At 49.2% G+C, this 18,665-nt stretch overlaps 1 protein-coding gene across 11 annotated transcripts in view; it reads left to right on the forward strand.

The window, feature by feature from the left end:
* Positions 1-18,665, forward strand: part of ABCA13 (ATP binding cassette subfamily A member 13) — a 349,393-nt gene that overhangs the window by 255,275 nt on the left and 75,453 nt on the right. For 7 of the 11 annotated variants that reach the window (XR_014816631.1, XM_021063900.2, XM_021063898.2 and 4 more), the window contains 5 exons: positions 672-726; positions 2,590-2,767; positions 5,245-5,360; positions 10,521-10,677; positions 15,768-16,021. Coding sequence is in view for 8 of the 11 variants with exons in the window: in XM_021063900.2 (XP_020919559.2) it covers positions 672-726; positions 2,590-2,767; positions 5,245-5,360; positions 10,521-10,677; positions 15,768-16,021 (760 nt within the window). In the remaining 3 variants the exon portion in view is untranslated. Of the gene's footprint in view, positions 1-671; positions 727-816; positions 2,229-2,589; positions 2,768-5,244; positions 5,361-10,520; positions 13,956-15,767; positions 16,022-18,665 lie in introns of those variants that run through there. The other 4 variants (XR_014816632.1, XM_084978169.1, XR_014816633.1 and 1 more) reach the window with 4 other exon arrangements.

Raw genomic sequence — 18,665 nt, forward strand, 5'->3', positions numbered from 1 at the left:
ACAGCAGTGACAACACTGGATCCTTAATCCCTGTGCTACAAGAAAGCTCCTAGGGAACTGCTTTTAATCTTTCTGCAAGACTCTTACCGATTTATTGTAAAGACATTTCTGCAACAGGATCAAAATAAAGATCCAGCCATGAGTGTTGAACATTTTATAACTGAACGCGCCCAAACAGGTTGGCAGCTTTCCCTGTAGAGCAAGCAGGGCAGGGGTGTTTGTTTTCCACCCACCTCCTTCCAGTGGTGCAGATGTGTTTCTTGAAAATCAGAGGCCTGTGCTGAGTAGGCTGGGGCGGAAATGGGTCCTGGCGTGGGCAAGCCCAAGGCTTGAGTCCCAGGGAGCTTCCTCAAATAGCCACGCTTCAGATGCTGCCTCTGTGACGGACGTGACAATACTGATGGGATGCGGGCGCTCTGCAAGAATTTATACAGACAGCCCTACATCCTGACCCACAAGCAGCATCTGACCGCAGGTTGATTTGCATTTCCCTTCGGGTACCACCCCTTTCGCTCTGCTCCTGGGGATGCTGAGAATTTCATCCCTTCCCTGTACACCTCTGGCCCCTGGGGCCACACAGGCAGGAGACACTCTGGGCACAGAGCCTTGGGGGGCTGGGAGGAAGGCTGTCCCTGGGCTCATGGGCTCCCTTTTCAACTTGTCTTTTGCAGGAATAACCCTCTACAGCCACCCGTACGGAGGGGCCTTGCTGAACGAGGACAAGATGTGAGTGGGAGGGGGGCGGGGAGGGAGGGCGGCCCCACCTGCGGAAACGCGCCTCTGGGTTGTTGGGTGATTCCCTTCGCTCCTCTGCAGCTGCTCGGAGCGAGGTGAGTGGCACGAGCTTGGCCACTGCTGTGCCCAGTGTGAGGACCTGGTGATGGAAGGAGGACGGGCTGACCGAGCGCATCATGCAGCTGTTTCCTAAGGAGAAGTTGTTTGAAGGGCTTGTTCGCTAAAGCTCGGGGGACCCAACAGCTTTCTCAAGTTAAAATGTTAAAGATGACATTTATGTAGGTAAACGCAGTAGCGCCCCCTGACAGTTGCTCGTGCCAGACGGGCCTCCGGTCCAGGTGGAGACGGAGGTGATGAGGCCAGTCTCGTCCGGTGCCAAGTCCCACGGCCTCCCCTCCCGCCTTTCTCCATCCCTCTTCTCTGTCGTTCGGTTGATGAACTTTTAGTGAAAAATTGATGATAAGCAAAAGTAAAGTGCTATTTCTGTGCTTCCCGTGGCCGGCCCCAGCAGAGGGGAGAACTCAGACCTGGTCGGTGGGGACCTGCCGGGAGGTCCTGAACGTGGCAGGAGGCCACGCTGCAGCTGCTCCGCATCTTCCTCTGTGGGCTAGAATCCCCGCTGGGGACTCTAGGTGTGGACACGTGGATGTCGCTGTAAAATGAGACACCAAGGAAGGTTTGAGCAGAGCTGCTTTATCTGTGTTTCACCTGTGACCTGGCCTCCTAAGGGGAAGGCAGTGACGGACGGGAGGTGTCAGCCTGGCGCCAGCAAAAAATGACCAAGAAAGTGCAGTGTGTGTCGTTACCAAAGCACCTCTGGCTGTTACAGAACATTTCTGGTGTTTGGAGAGACCAGATTCAGAGGCGGGTCTGCCGTGCGTGGAGCTGAGCTAAAGCCCCACCCGCCTCCCACCCCAACGTGGGCAGAGGCCACCGTTCAGCGTGGCAGCCACTCTGCAGGTGTCTTTCATTGTAAATGGGAGCTGGGCTCAGGGTCAAGACTAGAGCCCAGGCAGGCAGCCTGGGACCCGCCCTCACCGTCTCAGTCCTCAGTGTGCCTTCTAGAAGCTGGGAGCCGTAATCCAGGCCTCAAAAGATCTCTGTGGGCATTTAGGGAGAGAAGCCGCATCCTTGAGCCTCATGCTGGCTGGTCCTGAGCTCTTTTTAAATTTTAAAAATATTTTTAAGGAAATACACTTATTATTTACAATATTAGCAGGGCTCACTAGCCATTTAAAAAAGTAAATGAGTAAATCTGCATTTTTATCTCATTTTCTTACAGTAAAATAAAATCCATGGAACAAACACTTAAAGGGAAAACATTAAGATAATGGAAGAAATAAGTCTGAATATTTTTGTAATTTTGGCAAAATAAACGTTTTCTAAACCTGAGCCAAAGCCTGTTAAGTAAAAGAATGTATTACATAATTTATGTTAATATAGATCTAAAAATGGAAATTAATTCTGTATCAAAAAAACTTTTAAAAAGTGAAGGGAGAAACAGAAAAATATTTATACCACATCCGACAACAGCTCATTTTCTTGATGTTGTGAAACCTTCTTATAAGTCAGTTGAGAAAGGAGGCCTGATTTATTTTTTTCATCTTTTTTAAAGTATATGAAAGAGTCCTTAAATTCTGTCATGTTTCACAATGTACAGAGGTTTTCCGCACACGATTTCTGTAATCCCACAATACCCCTTTTCCTCCACCCTCCACTGCCTCCCCAGCCCCACCCTGGTGAATCAGGTCTTAATTAATGGTTCTTGCTGCCGTGGTCCTTGTCACTGACTGTTGGGGCAGAAGGAGCCTAAGTCTCCATCAGCATCCGACGGCCGCTCTGTTTTGCCTGCAGCCTGGAGAGCATCCGCCAGTGCGGCGTGGCCCTCTGCATCGTGCTCGGCTTCTCCATCCTGTCTGCATCCGTCGGCAGCTCCGTGGTGAGGGACAGGGTGACGGGAGTCAAGAGGCTGCAGCACATCAGTGGCCTGGGCTACAGGACGTACTGGTTCACTAACTTCCTGTTTGACATGGTAGGACCCAGGAGTGGTACCCTCCATGTTCCTGCACGTGGGGACGTGTGTGTGTGTTGGGGGGGGGGCACGCCCCAGACCATTTGCAGAAGAGGAGCTGTTTCCTTGAAGCAGGGTTCATGTTGCCCTCTTTGCTCATCACCACCTGCCATTTGGGGTTGTCCCAGAAACGGAGGACTGAGGGGCCACAGCTGGAGATCTGGGGAGTTAGGGGCCTACCCAGAAACAAAGAGTTTCTTGTCTAAAAGATGAGAAAATTGTCACCTTTATTTTTTATTTATTTATTTTGCTTTTTAGGGCCACACCCACGGCATGTGGAGGTTCCCAGGCTAGGGGTCTAATCGGAGCTATAGCTGCCAGCCTACAGCACAGCCACAGCAACTCAGTATCCGAGCCGCATCTGCGACCTACACCACAGCTCACAGCAATGCCAGATCCTTAACCCACTGAGCGAGGCCAGGCATTGAACCCACAATCTCATGGTTACCAGTAGGATTTGTTTCTGCAGCACCACAATAGGAACTCCAAAATAGTCACCTTTAATCTGCTCTTTCCAAGGGGCTGGAAGGTGAGATGCTAAAAATCGTTAGAAAGAATCTGTCATCTGTGAGCCTGAAGCCCTAGCCAGGGTGGCCAGAGCCTGGTTCCCAGCGTGGGTGGCGGGCTGAGCACATCCGTCGTGGACTCGGGTCTCAGTGGAAGCACGCAGGTGGCCAGCTGCTGTCCACGGGGCAACAGCAGTGCAGTGTGGTCTGCTTCCTAGAGTCCAGAGCACGTCACGGGAACCACAAAACTGCAGTGCTCAGTGCTTTGCTTTCATTGCCACTCACAGCAGCCCTTTTCACACAAAAGTGATATTCTTGCCCTCAGGAGCTGCTGTCGTGGTTCAGGTGTAACAAGCCCGACTAGTATCCATGAGGACGCTGGTTTGATCCCTGGTCCTGCTCAGTGGGTTAAGGATCTGGCATTGCTGTGGCTGTGGTTTAGGCTGGCAGCTGCAGCTCCAGTTCGACCCCTAGCCTGGGAACCTCCATATGCTGTGGGCACAGCCCTAAAGACAAAAAAAACAAACAAAAAAAGACTATATATGTGTATAAACTGAGTCACTTTGCTGTACTGCAGAGATTGACAGAACATTGTAAATCAACTATAATAATTTTTTTTAATTAAAAAGAGAGAACGAGAGGGTAATGGGATAGAAGGTGACTTCACATCAAGAAGGGCCCTGGGGAGTTCCCGTCGTGGCGCAGTGGTTAACGAATCCGACTAGGAACCATGAGGTTGCGGGTTCGGTCCCTGGCCTTGCTCAGTGGGTTAAGGATCCGGCATTGCCGTGAGCTGTGGTGTAGGTTGCAGACACGGCTCGGATCCCACGTTGCTGTGGCTGTGGCGTAGGTCGGTGGCTACAGCTCCGATTCAACCCCTGGCCTGGGAACCTCCATATGCCGCGGGAGCGGCCCAAGAAATAGCAACAACAGCAACAACAACAACAACAGACAAAAAGACAAAAGACAAAAAAAAAAAAAAAAAAAAAAAGAAGGGCCCTGGGCAATGACATGTCAGCCAAGGTTGGGAGGAGCCCACTCTGTGGGAGGCTTGGGGAAGGGGCCCTGTCGCCAAGGCCGGGGGAGGAAGGGGGCTGGGGAGAGAGCCCCCAGGGCAGGCCATGGTTAGTCAGCCTGCAGGAGGCGCTGTGGGGGAAGCTGGCAGGGATGCCACCCGTGGTTCTGAGTGTGGGAAGAAGCCGTCTCCTCAGGAGATGTCTGGATTCCTAGGCCTTTGCCCTGGGAGAGGCATCTGGGTGGCGTGTCAGCTCAGACCGCTGTCACTACATCCCCACCTGCGGAGTCCTAAACAGCAGAAACTTATCTTGTGGTTCTGGAGGCTGCAAGTCCAAGATCAAGGTGTCAGCAGGGCCGAGGACACACCTGAAGCCTCGCTTCTTGGCGTGGGACGGCCGGTCTCTCCCTGTCCCCTGTCTTCTGTGTGCATCTGTGTCCTCATCTCCTCTTTTCATGAAGACACCAGTCCTGTGGGATCAGAGCCCATAAAGGCCTTACTTTATTTTATTTTATTTTAGTCTCTTTGTCTTTTTAGGGCCACACCCTGGGCCTATGGAGGTTCCCAGGCTGGGGGTCGAACTGGAGCCGCAGCTGTCAGCCTACCTCCCAGCTCCTGGCAACACCAGATCCTTAACCCACGGAGCAAGGCCAGGGATGGAACCCGCATCCTCATGGACTCTAGTTGGGTTCTTTAAGCACTGAGCCACAACAGGAACTCCAAAGGCCTCAGGTAATATGAATTTTGAAGAGGATACAATTCAGCCTCAGCAGGTGACTCTCCAGGTCTCCTTCCCTTACTGCAAAACGAGTGACAGGCCTGAGAGGACCCTGCTTCCGCAGGAGCTGGAATGAGAACCTACAGGTCAGGAGAGGAGGGTGACACACCTCACAGGCCCTGTCCCTTTGCTCCCGCAGCTGTTGTACTTGGTCTCCGTCTGCCTCTGTGTCGCCGTCATCGCCGCCTTCCAGTTAACGGCGTTCACCTTCCGCCAGAACCTAGCGGCCACGGCCCTCCTGCTGGCCCTTTTCGGGTATGTGATGAGATGAGAGATTGCACAATTATGGGTTGTTTTTCTGAAAGAGAAAACCCGCCGGGTGGCTTTGAACCTGCTGTAGGCTTCATGGTTTTCTCTCTTTCCAAGCCATTATGTTGCTTCTGCAAGGGGCGCTGAGCTGACCAGCCTGAGCGGATGCCCAGTGTCCCCCCCACCGAGGCGGGGGCAGGGGAGGGAGATGGCCTTGGCCGAGTCGGAAGTGCCCTCAAGCTTTGCGACAGACGCATCCTTGTCACTCTCACTTTGACATTCATCTGGGGCTCAGACGTGTAATCCACTCAGCTCCAAAATTGTGCTGCGGGAGAATCTCTCCTGAAGCCCTGGGTCTCGCCTGTTTCTCCTCTCCTGTGATGGTAGTGGTTTGGAAATGTTTGGCCTATCACTTTTCTTCTCACAGGAAAAGGAGCAAAAGCAGAAGAGTCGTTTTCTGAATGTCTCATGTATACGCCTGCATCATTGCTAATAGTGCCAAAATGACACCTGCTGGTATCAGGAATACATAGTGTCATTTTTTCTTACATGTCGTGCATATTTGGCGGTACAGCTCGGCCAAGTAGGTGAGAGATACTTGCTAATAGCAGGGAAAATACAAATAATTTAAATAATTTAAGGCTAATACGTATATACTTTAAACAGAGCATTCTGCTTCTATCGAAACCACAGATCACAAGTAAAATGATTTTTACGTGGACTGTGGCTCTGTCAGTGATCCAGACTTATTGAAAGTATCTGTTAGGGAAGAATAAATAAATAATAAATAATAATATAAATAATAATAAATAAATAGCCAGCTGGGTAGATGAGGGGCAAATGGAGAGGCAGACAGGAACTTTTTAGGCATGCTGATCTTGCCACTATGTGACCTTGGAAATGTTCACTTCTCTCTCTGAGCCTCATTTCTTCCTCATAGAAGTACCATTCTGTTGCTGTGATGATTATATTAGATCATTCTTATCAGCATCATCTGCAGTGGCTGACAAGAGTTCTCATGAAATTAATTTTCGCTTTAATTGTTACTGCTAGAATTAATTTAATATGTTGGCGATATTATGTGTTGGGCTCTTAAAGCATGCCTGTAGTAGAGACATGCTTATTATACTCAGCTGCAAATGTATGTTCCTGTATATAAAGGTCAATATGTGGGGACTCCCAGTTCTAAAGAAATGATTTGATTTCAGTCTGATGACCCAATTGAATGTTTAGTGTGGTCACAGTTCCTTATAGTGAGAGGAAACCATATTTTGCTATGTATTAATTTGCTCTAGGAGAGAAGATTTCAAAAATTAAGGTGAAACTTAGGCAAAATCAAATGGTGAGATACTCTTAAAAAAAAACAAAAACCTCTTTTTAGGAGTTCCCTCTGTGGCTCAGTGGGTTAAGAACCTGACATAGTCTCCATGAAGATGTGGTTTTGATCCCTGGCCTGGCTCAGTGGGTTAAGGATCTGGCATTGCTGTGGGCTGTGGTGTAGGTCACACATGTGTCTCGGATCTGGCGTTTCTGTGGCTTTGGTATAGGCTGGCAGCTGCAGCTCTGATTCGACCTCTAGCCCGGGAACTTCCATACGCCTCAGGTGCGGCCATGGAAAGAAAGACAAACAAGACCTATGTTTTTAGGAATTTTTCTTAATCTCGTTTTGCTTGTCAACCCCTTTAAGAATCGGAATTAAGCTAAGATCTCTCCACCTGTTCGTGACTATTTCAGGAGATTCACAGATCCCTTGAAGTTCATTCATGGGCCACAAGGTGACACACTTCAGATGAGAGACTCTGAGGTTGGAGGGGCTGAAAGGCTCTGGAAAGGGAACTCGCCCGTGTTGGAATCGAGGCTGATTCCAGCGAAGAAGAGCCAAGAGGAGGTAGACCCGAATCTCAGGGTGACATCCGAGGGGCAGTTCAGGTTCAGATGGTGGCTCTTCCTTCCCTGGAGCCCAGCCACACCCACAGCTCTGACACGTGACCCCCTGCAAGAGAAGACCCCCTGGGGGCCCCACGTGGCACCGCCATCTCCCCAGCATCCCCTGGACCACGGTGTTCCCCCTCGCATCCCCTCAAGAGCCCCAGAACCGCCTCAGAGAGGCTGAATCCCAGAACACGCTGACACCGAAGAACACAATAAAAGGAACAGTTTGACTGTTTGGAATCCGAAAAACTAGGGATCAGAGGAGTGAAGCGTCTCACAAAAGAGAACAGAAGAAAGTGCCTGGCACCTGTTGTCTTTTTTCTTTTAACTTTCTCTCTATGGAGGAAAACTTGATATGCAAGCTGGGAAGGAGGAGAATGCGGATCGAAAAAAGAAAAAAAAATCTGAAAATATCAGACAGAAAAGAGAATCTAGCTTATAAAATTTTTGAAACTTTAATAATATATTGGGCGCCCATTTAATAGTAAAGGATTGTGAAGATGAGTTCACATAGTCCCGTTCCATGTCTTGGAAAATTCATGCAGCATGGGAGTGATGCCGGTTTCAAAGGGAGGGAAAAAACCCCATAAATTGCAGAATAATTGTGAACACGATGCCACCCTCCAGTGTTAAATTGTTGAAATGATATATATTATGTTAGATATTAGTAAAAGAATAGAGCTTGTTTGAAGCTACCATAGGTTTCACTAAAAAATAAATTATGGGGCTCTCATTGTGGCTCAGCAAGTTAACAACCACACATAGTGTGTCCGTGAGGATGAAGGTTTGATCTCTGGTTCAGGATCCGGTGTTGCCACAAGTTGTGTAGGTCACAGATGCGGCTCAGATCCAGTGTTGCTGTGGCTGTGGTGTAGGCTTGCAGTTCTGATTCGACCCCTAGCCTGGGAATTTACATATGCTACAGGTGCCACCTTGAAAAGAAGAAAATGATACTTTTTAAGCTAGGTTAACTTTTTTCTTGAAAAAAAAAAAGGAAGACTGGAGCTGCCAATATGTTTACTTGAACCAAGTGTTTGAAAGGTAACTCATGGGCGTGGACAGTACACCAAAGTGAGGGCTGCCTGTGCTGCTGAAAACTGCACTCAGTTCAGTTTGTTACTGTAGCAGTGGGAGCTCATCCTTTGCAGCGTCTAAGTCTGTGTCTTTGTCTCTGATTCTTTGTTGCTTCAGTAATGCTTTGATCCCCTGGTCCAACATTTCAAGGACATGCCCCTTGTGGTAACCTGCGCTAATGAGTAACAAAGTACAGATTCTGAACTACCTCCCTTGAAGCAGAGACTAGTGGGGAAGCTGAGGCAGTGACCAGATCCTCAAGGACAGAGGAGAATGACCTGGCTTCCTGGAGGATGGTGGGGCCCTGCCTGCATTCCTGGGTGGGAACCTGCTGCCTGAAGGTGATCCTCTCCCAGGCTTATGCTTTTGCACCTGCCCCCAAGCTGTAAAATGTAAGCGGGAGGGCTGGCTGGATACCATGTCACATGAGGAGCCAGGAAAACCCTGGTGTCTTGTCATAGAGGCATGAGTCCCCCAGGTCCTTAGGGGACTCCTAACATGGCGTCACGTGGAAAAGAAAAGCAACCCATCACATGGTTTTCCAGAATAGCGAGTTTGAATCCATAGTTTTCAGTAGGTAGGAGGGATGTTTAGCTGCTTCTAGGAAGGAATTTTGCTGCAATTACAGTGCCCCCAAAATTGGCTCAACCACTGCTACTAGTGCTTATATTTCAGTTACCAAAAAAAAAAAAACCCAAAAAAACCACCAACCAAAACTTTGAAAACTGCTCGTTCATTTGCTTGTCAAGGCGCTGCACCAGGGAGGAAGGGCAGTGCTTGCTTGAGGCCCCAGGAGGGACGGCAGAGGACAGCCTGGGCGGGGGGCCCGGGAGCACTGGGGGGGGCGGGATCCTCTCTCCATCATACTTTATTTCAGACAGAGCCCCACGAAGTCATGACCCCTTTGGTAATTAATTTAGTTTAATTATTAATGCTCATTTAATCATTTGGGGCTGCAGCCTTTTAAGGACAATTGCATTAGAGCATGCGCCTCCACCTTGGATGCTCTAAAGTAACTTCCTTCGTGCCTGCATTAGGAGATGGATTGCTGTTGATAGAAGGTTCTAAAACATTCTATGATTTATGTATAATATTTCATATCATATTTTCTGAAATATGAGACTGTATCTCCTGACCTAGGGCGAATACCAGAGATTTCATGTTGAAGGGGAATCTACTAAGATGAAAAGCTATCTCGAAGGTGTAGCCTCAAGCTGAAGTCTCAGACTTTTCAGAGCTAGTTAACATATGAAGAAAACCTCAGGCATTCAGAAGACACTGAAATATTTCGAGAGAAACCACTAAATCACCTGGGAAGCGGTGACAAGTTTACCTTGAGTGTGCAGAGAGCACGCGGGGACGTTTGAGGGCCTTAGGATAAAGGTTGTGATTTCAAGTGACTGCCGACTCTGTTGACCCTGGAACCATAATTGTGGTGCCCCCACCAAGGTCAAGACCTCTCAGCCACATTCATCCCTTGCTTGACCCTGCTCAGTGCTCTGCCAATCATGACAGTGAAGCCCTGGAAAATGTGCTTTGTATTTCAGAAAATACTGCCGGGATTTATTAAAGTGTGCTTCTGTTCACCAGAAAAGGGAAAATTAAACAGGCCCACAAAATCTCGTCTATAATTCAGTCTTTTTTTTTTTTTTTTTTGGATGTGCAGTTTTGATTTTATTGATATTGGAAAGGAAAATGGAAAATTCTGCCTGAACAACTTAAAAAGAAAGTAATCCTTCCCTCTAGAATCCAGATGACTCCCGTTGAAGGTACTAACAAAGAGCCCATAACGCAGGATTTACCCAAAAGTGCATCTCAGTGTTCTTGACACAAATACGTGCGACAGGGGCACCACCAACTCCCAAACGTGAGGATGTTTAGCAGCACATATGCCGCATCCTGAAAGTCAGCCTTTCTCTGTTGTCCGCGTCTGTTGAAGAATCTTTTTTTAATTTTTTTATTTTTAAAAATAATCCAGTGAATTGTATTATATTTATAGCTGTACAGCCATCCTCGCAACCTAATTCTGGAACATTTCCATCCCAAACCCCCAGTCCATCCCTGCTTCCCCCTGCTTTACACAGATGAATATACAGGATTTGTCTTTATGCAAATAGATGCTGCAGGACAAGGACCACGCCTCTCCCTTCTCCTTCTCAGGTACGCAAGCCTTCCGTGGATGTACCTGATCTCCAGGATCTTCTCCAGTTCCGACGTCGCCTTCATCTCCTACATCTCCTTGAACTTCATCTTTGGCCTCTGCACCATGCTGATGACGGTCATGCCGCGGCTGCTGGCCATCGTCTCCAAGGCTCAGGTCAGTGAGCGTCCCCTGACAAGGGGACTGGGACAAGGACAGTCGCATCGAGGCTGTTGCCTTTCCAGCTGCAATCCGATGCAGATGTGCTAGTTTCCACTGTCTTTAACCCCCACAAAGCCACCGACTCTAGCTCGCAGAAACATCTATGCCACAATACACGCCAGACCCAGGCTGGCAACAGCAGCCGAAAAGCATGCATGCTTCTGCCACCGCGAGGGCAGACAGAGGCTCAGGGTCCTGGCCGCGTCCCGGCCTGTGGATGGGTTCCCAGTTGATGCCGGGAGAGTGGATGCTGTGTGACGTCCTGTCTGGGTGTCCAGTCCAGCGGTCACGGGAGAGGGTCAGGTGCTCCTCTCTGGGCTCAGATCCCAGGCGGGACTGGCTGCGGTGCCGTCCTCACTGTCAGCCCGCAGCGGGTCTGGATTGGTGGGTGCGTCTGCCCTCTGCCCTCTGCCCCCCGGGAGGTGTTTAGTCCTGCTGCTGCTCAGGATGCCGGGGCAAAGGGCTGCGTGAGGACGGCCCAAGAGTGCCAGAGACTCCTGGTTAAGGAGCATCTCCTGGCGCCGAGAAGCCTCTCAGAGCAGCCCTCCAACAGGACATCTGCATCAAGGCCACTCGTCTGGTACCCTCCCCGGCAGGTGTCCAGGTCAAGGAATCCGGTCCTGACACATCCCCTGGCCCCGCCGGGCTCCTCCTGGTGAGGCAGGCCAGGTCCTGCCTGCTTAAGCCATCTTCCAGCTTTCTCAGCCGCCCCTGTGCTGCTGGGGAATAAGCTTTGCACTCCGCCCTGTATTTCCACGTCTTTCTTTCCTACTTTCTTTCCTGGCTCTGCCCACGCTCTTCTCTCCCACTGTCAGCCTGGACCCATTCCTCAGGAGCGGGGTGTCTGATTTACTCCAGGCTGAGAAAGGCCCAGCCCTGCCAGTTCTGGAGGGGGCGCTGCCGGCCTAGCAAGTCCGGGCAGAGGCCTGCGTAGTGGGGCCGGACACCCTTCCCTGGGCCGGAAATCGCAGAGGCTTGCTGGGCTCGCCAGGGAAGGCTGCTGTTATTTGCTGTGGTGCCTCCTGTTTGCACAGAAGCAGTGAGCTCTGTAAACACTGGGGTGTGTGCATGTACTCAGTGGAGGACACAATTCCTTTTGGATGATTTTTATGGATCTGCTTTTGACACGAATCTGTATTGGTATGTTTAGCCTTTAAATAGAAGACGAGCAGAACAATTAATTAATTTGGTTTTAGCTCGAGGAGAACACTGATGTTAGCAGAGGCGCAATGCAATTCCTCTCGTCCCCCTCGGAGCTCCGAGGAGCTGTCAGCGGGAACTAGAGTGAGGGGGAGGCGGGCTCAAGGTAGATAATCCCTAGGGCCTGAAGGGGACGCAGTTCTGGCCTGGGGCGGCCCCGGGGTGGGTGGGGGGTCTTCCACCAGCAGGGAGTCTTAAGAGTCCAAGGCTGTGCTCAGGGCGGGGCATCATCCCCTCGTGTTGTGAGCGGCACAACTCGCCAGGAGCGAAGTCGGCAGGCAATGAGTTGTTGCAAGAAAATGGGTCAAATTCAGTTGTTAATACACAATAGAGGGCATTTTGTTGCTCTTGCTAGGGTCTTTTGTTTCCTTTTGTTCTTATTTTGATCATGTTTGCTTAAAAAACTCAACATTATAAATAGATGATTTCAAATATTCATTTGTAAGTTACAGAGCAGTATATTCTTATGGAATCAGTGGAATGAGCCAAGAAAGGTGACCAGATTTTCAGATCAGTAATAAGTGCCAGTGTGACTGGTATTAACCGTTGAGCACACCACACAAGTGTTCATATGGGCATTTTACTTTCTTTATCCTGATGAGCGGCTGTGAAGGCATTTGGGGTTCTAACTCAGCATCTGGGGCGTCTCTGTCTCCCAGTGGTGAGGCTCCCTTTTGAGGGGAGGGCGAGGGTAGCTAAAAACCTCATAGTTTCAGTAATTTATTTTTCTGCACACTTGATCACTCTCCACATATTGTAAGTCATTCACTTTAAATCACTGTTCCAGGAATTTGTGCAGCTACACCCCTCAAGTGTAGATTGTTTGTGAACTCGCTGTCCCTGCTTTGAAGGGCTTTGTTCATGTGCAAATCGACACCACGTGAGTTCCTTGCAGTCAGACCGAGTCCTTCCCTGAATTCTCAGATCCTGAGTTAAAAGCTGTGATGGTCTCCTGTTTCCGTCTTATAACTAGTAAGACAAAAACATTTTCATGTGGTACATTATTTGATCCAGGGGACCTAGTTTTATGAAAAAATGGGAGTAATAAGCCCCTTTAGGACCGGTGGACACTGTAAATAGTGGCAGTCAATCAAGACAAGAATTAAGGGAACCTCAAATGAACTTTTCATGTTTGCTCCATGTCTATATGCAAAAGATAGTAAACCATAGCGTAACCATACATGCCCCTAAAAGCCTTTATTGAAATTTCCATTGTCCTCTGATCACATTAGTTGAAACTACTAATTCTCAACAGCTGTAAGTTTGCATTATAAGGATAAACTGGACATTATTGATGGTGAACTATATGTAATTGATGGTTTTATGCACTTATTCTTTCATCTTCACGTAGCATATGCTCTGCATTCCAATGTACACAGGATGATTTTGCTTCCCTTTGAAATGTTGTTGTTTAGAGCAATTACTGAGTTTCCGCATAAGGAGAAGAAAGGCTTTAAATGGTGAGTCTGACTCTCAATGACATTTCGGTAGCTGTGGCTGTTAGTTGTAGTTCGAGTGGTCTTTCCGGGTTAAATATTTTAAAGTAGCTGCGTCGACTCTGAAGGTCGGTTTAATAGACCAGTTTTGGTTGATTTTCTCCAACGGCTGCATTTCCTAGTGGAAAAGCCCGTATTCTTTGCACCAGAAAGGTGGGGGTTGAATCCAGGCCCTGGCACAGTGTGGCTTGAACATATTAATCAGCCTCTTGAAACTATGTTTGTTCTCTGGTAATTGAATTTACTTCTTAGAACCTTGTACATTTATTGAGAGAAAGAAATACAACAAAATCCAGTAAAGGCGGAAGCATACAATACTCTACAGAAAGCACTTAGTGGACAATGATTACCATTGAAATAACTTAAATTTCATTATAAAACAACAGATTTCATAAAACACCAGAAGGTAAAGACGATATTGAACTTTATGGGAGATGTGAGTTGTTATATTCAGTTTGAAACTTGTGTTTTCCACATACAGAGTCTGTCATATACTTTTTGTTTTCTCTGCAATTACATACTGTTTTTTGTATGTGTGCTTGCTTGTTTGTGTGTTTTCTTTTTTGGCCAGCCTGAGGCATATGGAGTTCCTGGGCCAGAGATCGGCCCTGAGCCACAGTTGTGACCTGTGCCACAGCTGCAGCAACGCTGGATCCTTTAACCCAGTGTGCTGGGCTGGGGATCGAACCTGCTCCCTGGTTGCTGCAGAGACACCACACATCCTTGTGCTTCACGATGGGAGCTCCATACTGTTTGTTCTTTTATCCATCTCCTCCCTTATTCATTTCTGTCGTTGTAATATCACTTAGTTTTAATATGTTAATGATGACAACTACATATGTTTAGCATTTACTCTGTGCTAAATATGAGCTCAGTATTGTTCATGTTATTGAAATGCATATGGTCCCAGCTCATCCTGTCCACTCATTTAAATGCTCATGCCGCCTTGTGATATTAGTTATCCAAGTTCTTAGTTTGGGCTGCAGCCACAAGCAAGATGCTATAGACTGGATGGCTTAAATGACATTTATTTCCCGTGGTTCTGGAGGCGGAAGCTCCAGGATCCAGGGCTGAGAGGTGGGGCGTGGTGAGGTCTCTCGTCCTGGCTTGCACCTTCTCCCTGTGTTGTCACAAGGTGAGAGCGGAAGCTCTGACACCTCTCCATCTTCTTATGGGGGCCTGTGCCCTCGGGCCCTCACCCACACCTGCTTGCCTCCCAGAGGCCCCGCCTCTTAATTCCCTCTCAAGGGGGTTAGGTCTTCGACACAGAGATTTGGGTGGGAGCTTTAATTTGGTTTCCCTCTATTTCTCTGCACAGCATTTATAGATCATCTGCCACGTCCTCACGTGGGTCTACAAAGTTCCACTCCTTGTCCTTCTCGGGTGAAAAATACATCTATCTATGCCAGCGGCCCCCAGAGTCTTACCTTGTGCTAGCTGAGGTCTCGTCAGAGTAGCCTTTCAATCAGATCTGGGAGACCCTGGAGGTACAATTCATCCTGAGACGAATTCCTCTCCCTTGTGAACCTGTGAAACCAGACGAGTTATGCACCTTCTAAACTAGAACAGCGGGATGGGCAGAGGCTAGACATGTACATCCAGAAGGAAAAAGCTGGAAGAGAGAGAAGGAGGGCTCACAAGCAAGACCGAAACCCTCAGAGCTAAAGGCTCAAGAATAAGTGCCTTTCGGAGTTCCTGTCCTGGCTCAGTGGAAACAAACCTGGCTATCCATGAGGACACGGGTTAGATCCCTGACCTCGTTTAGCGGGTTAAGGCTCTGGCATCGCTCTGAGCTGTGGTGTAGGTAGCATATGTGGCTTGGATCTGGCATTGCTGTGGCTGTGATGTAAGCGGGAAGCTACAGCTTTGATGCAGCCCTGAGCCTGGGAACTTCCATATGCCGAGGGTGTGGCCCTAAAAAAAAAGAAAAGAAAAGAATAGTGGTTGCCAAGAGCTATGGGGAGGGAGTGGGATGGACTGGGAATCTGGGGTTAATAGATGCAAACTCTTGCCTTTGGAATGGATGAGCAATGCGATCCTGCTGTGTAGCCCTGGGAACCATATCTAGTCACTTATGATGGAGCACGATGGAGGATAATGTGAGAAAAAGAATGTATGTATGTAGGTGTGACTGGGTCTCTTTGCTGTCCTGTAGGAAATTGACAAAACACTGTAAACCACCTGTAAAGGAAAAAATGAAAATCATTAAAAATAAAATAAAATAAAATTGGTGCCTTTGGTTCGATGGCTGCCTGAAAGCGCCATTGAATGGCTGGGCTGGGAGACCCACAGGGAGAAACGCACGTGACCAGGAGTCTACCTGGATTTCTCTTTCTGTCTCCGAAACAGCATTTACAGAACATCTATGACGCCCTCAAGTGGGTCTTCACAGTTTTCCCTCAGTTCTGTCTGGGTCAGGGGCTGGTCCAGCTCTGCTACAATCAGATCAAATACGACCTGACCCACAACTTCGGCGTCGATTCCTACGCGAGTCCCTTTGAGATGAACTTCCTGGGCTGGATCTTCGTGCAGTTGGCCGGGCAAGGCACGGTCCTCCTGCTCCTAAGGATGCTCCTGCACTGGGACCTTTGGCAGCGGTCCAGGTAAGTCCTGCAGGCTCGTCCTTGATGGCGCCCGCGTCGGAACAAAGAGGGGGACGAAGAGCCGCCAGGGAGGGTGCGAGACAGGAAGTGAGTCTGATCTTCCTGCTGGTTGGGACTCGATTATGTTGTTTGTTTTAATCAGTGTGTTGCTAACATCAGGGAGGAGAATAACAGGAGATGAGGCATCAACGGGTGAGGTAGTCAATCCAATTATTTAATTGCCTTAGTAAATTTGCCCCTTCAAAATCAGTTTTTCGGAGTTCCCGTTGTGGCGCAGCGGAAAAAAAAATCCGACTAGGATCCATGAGGTTGCGGGTTCAATCTCTGGCCTTGCTCAGTGGGTTAACGATCCAGCGTTGCCATGAGCTGTGGTGTAGGTTGCAGGCGCGGCTCGGATCCCGCGTTGCTGTGGCTCTGGCGTAGGCTGGCAGGTACAGCTCCGACTGGACCCCTAGCCTGGGAACCTCCATCTGCCGAGGGTGCGGCCCTGAAAAGACAAAGGACAAATGAAAAAACAGTTTTTCTCTGACTTGGATTGTAACACCTACGGTGAGTTTGCTTGATACCATAACACAATTCACCTCTGTGGGGAAATAGCATCAGCTCCTAAATGCTGGAATGTATGGAAATTCAGGACCACGGACTGCTTGTCCTTTGCCAGATCCTGCTGTTATCAATGCTCATAATATTACTTAATTATTTATCTAATACCATTTAATAGTGATGCTAATAATTTTCTTTTCTTTGTTAGGGGAGGCTGAAAAGCCCAAGGCATGCGTGTGTGTGTGTGTGTGTGTGTGTGTGGCAGGGGCTCTCTACACATATGGGGTCCGCCCACACACATCCCTACGCCCAGGTGCCTGTAGTCTACAAAGGTCCTGCTAGAGTGTCCAGACTCTTGTCAGGCAACACATTGTAAGCGTTAAGGAAGGAACATGCCTCCTTGTGTAGGGCCTGCCATGGCAGGTCTCTCCCTCCGTAGTCCTCATGGCCTGAATCTTTGCAAGAAAGGGGTCCTTTCTGGAGAAATTCTAGTGAGCGCTGTATCCCTGGAGCACCTGTTAAAGACTGTGGACACACCGTTCACATTTTGTGGGATTTCCTTATGGGATCGCCCTCTTTCAGTCATGTCGTTGACATACTTCCGGTGTAACCCGTTTTAGTCTGCGGGAGCAGAGAGCCACTCTGACCACACATCACAAAGCTCTGTTGAAGTGGCTGCAACACTCTAGAATCTGTAGATCTCCAACACTGACTGGGTTTGGAATAGAATTCTGTATGCCTTTTAAACATAATTGGTTCTGTGATTTGCCTTCAGGGGGTTAATCTATTTTAAAATCTATAATAAAGAATCCCCTTCGGCAGGTTCCAGGATGTTCCATGCTCCTTTAGCATCAAAAGATTTTTCGGCAGATGCTTCCAGTATTACCTTTACTTTGTCAAGTGAAACCATCTTTTACAATAATGTCTTTCTTTTCCACATTGAATACTCTTTATTTGTTGGCCTTTGTCAATGAGAAGGTTAGAGAGTCTGGAAATTTAATCTCATTTAGACACTAGTTGCTTATCACTCCCTTGTGGATGGTTGTCATAGTAATTGTCTGACCAAATTAATTTGTTTTTAAAATCCTGAGGCGTGCCCTACCGCGGTCATTAATGGTTGCCTGAAGGATGAGTCCAGGTTCCCAGCAGGTCCCTCAAGCCTGGCGCTTCCAGCCACGACCCTCTCTGTCGTCCCTCCTCCACCCCCACGCGTGACAGTTGCTTCCGATCACCTGCTTGTTTGGGTCCTTTGCCAGGCCTGACTTCCCCCTCCCAGGACCCTCCTCGTGCTCCCTCCTGCCTCCAAGGACTGGCTGTTTTGTTTTGTTTTGTTTCAGGGCTGCACCTGTAGCATACGAAAGTTCCCAGGCTAGGGGTCCAATTGGAGCTCCAGCTGCCGGCCTACACCACAGCCACAGCCATGCAGGATCCAAGCCTCATCTGCGACCTACACCACAGCTCATGGCAATGCCGGATCCCGACCCAGTGAGCAAGGCCAGGGATGGAACCTGCAACCTCATGGATGCCATGTCAGGTCCTTAACCTGCTGGGCGACAAATGGAGCTCCCACCCAGGGCCGGCTGGACACCAACCCAGTGTTTCCGTGACAGCCGTCTTTCTCCGTCAGTGCTGTGCTCTAGTCTTTGTCTTGACGCTCCTCGGCTCGACTCCCAGTCTCTTCCTGCAGGACCTCTTCTTCCCTGTCCCAGGCCCGTTCTGGGGAGACTGGGACGGCCCCGCCCTCTGCATCTGGGGCAGCTCCTGCCTCCCCCTCCTCAGCTCTGTGTCCACCACCCGCTCCTTCTCCGCTGCCCTTCCCGACCTCGCCCGTGCTCCCGTCCTGCAGTCCTGCTGCCGGCCTGGATTGTTTGTTCCGAATCCTGATCTCCATTAGAACCTGAGCTCCGGCCACACACCTGTCACGCTGGGTGGTGGTGGTGGTGGGGGGTTCTTTTTTGCCTCTCTCTGGTCTGGCGCTGAACTTTGCTCTCTGTACCCCAGGCTGGATGGGCGCAAACAGGCCCATGGCCCAGGGCAGCCCCTTGTGATACGAGGTGTCCCGGATCTCTGGGAAGCGCTACTGTGCCCAGTGCCCATCACT

This window comes from Sus scrofa, chromosome 9, assembly GCF_054392235.1.
Source record: "Sus scrofa isolate SSC_HxYL_T2T_F1_AM1 chromosome 9, Sscrofa_HxYL_maternal_Yorkshire_Landrace_v2.0, whole genome shotgun sequence".
NCBI classification, from domain to species: Eukaryota; Metazoa; Chordata; class Mammalia; order Artiodactyla; family Suidae; genus Sus; species Sus scrofa.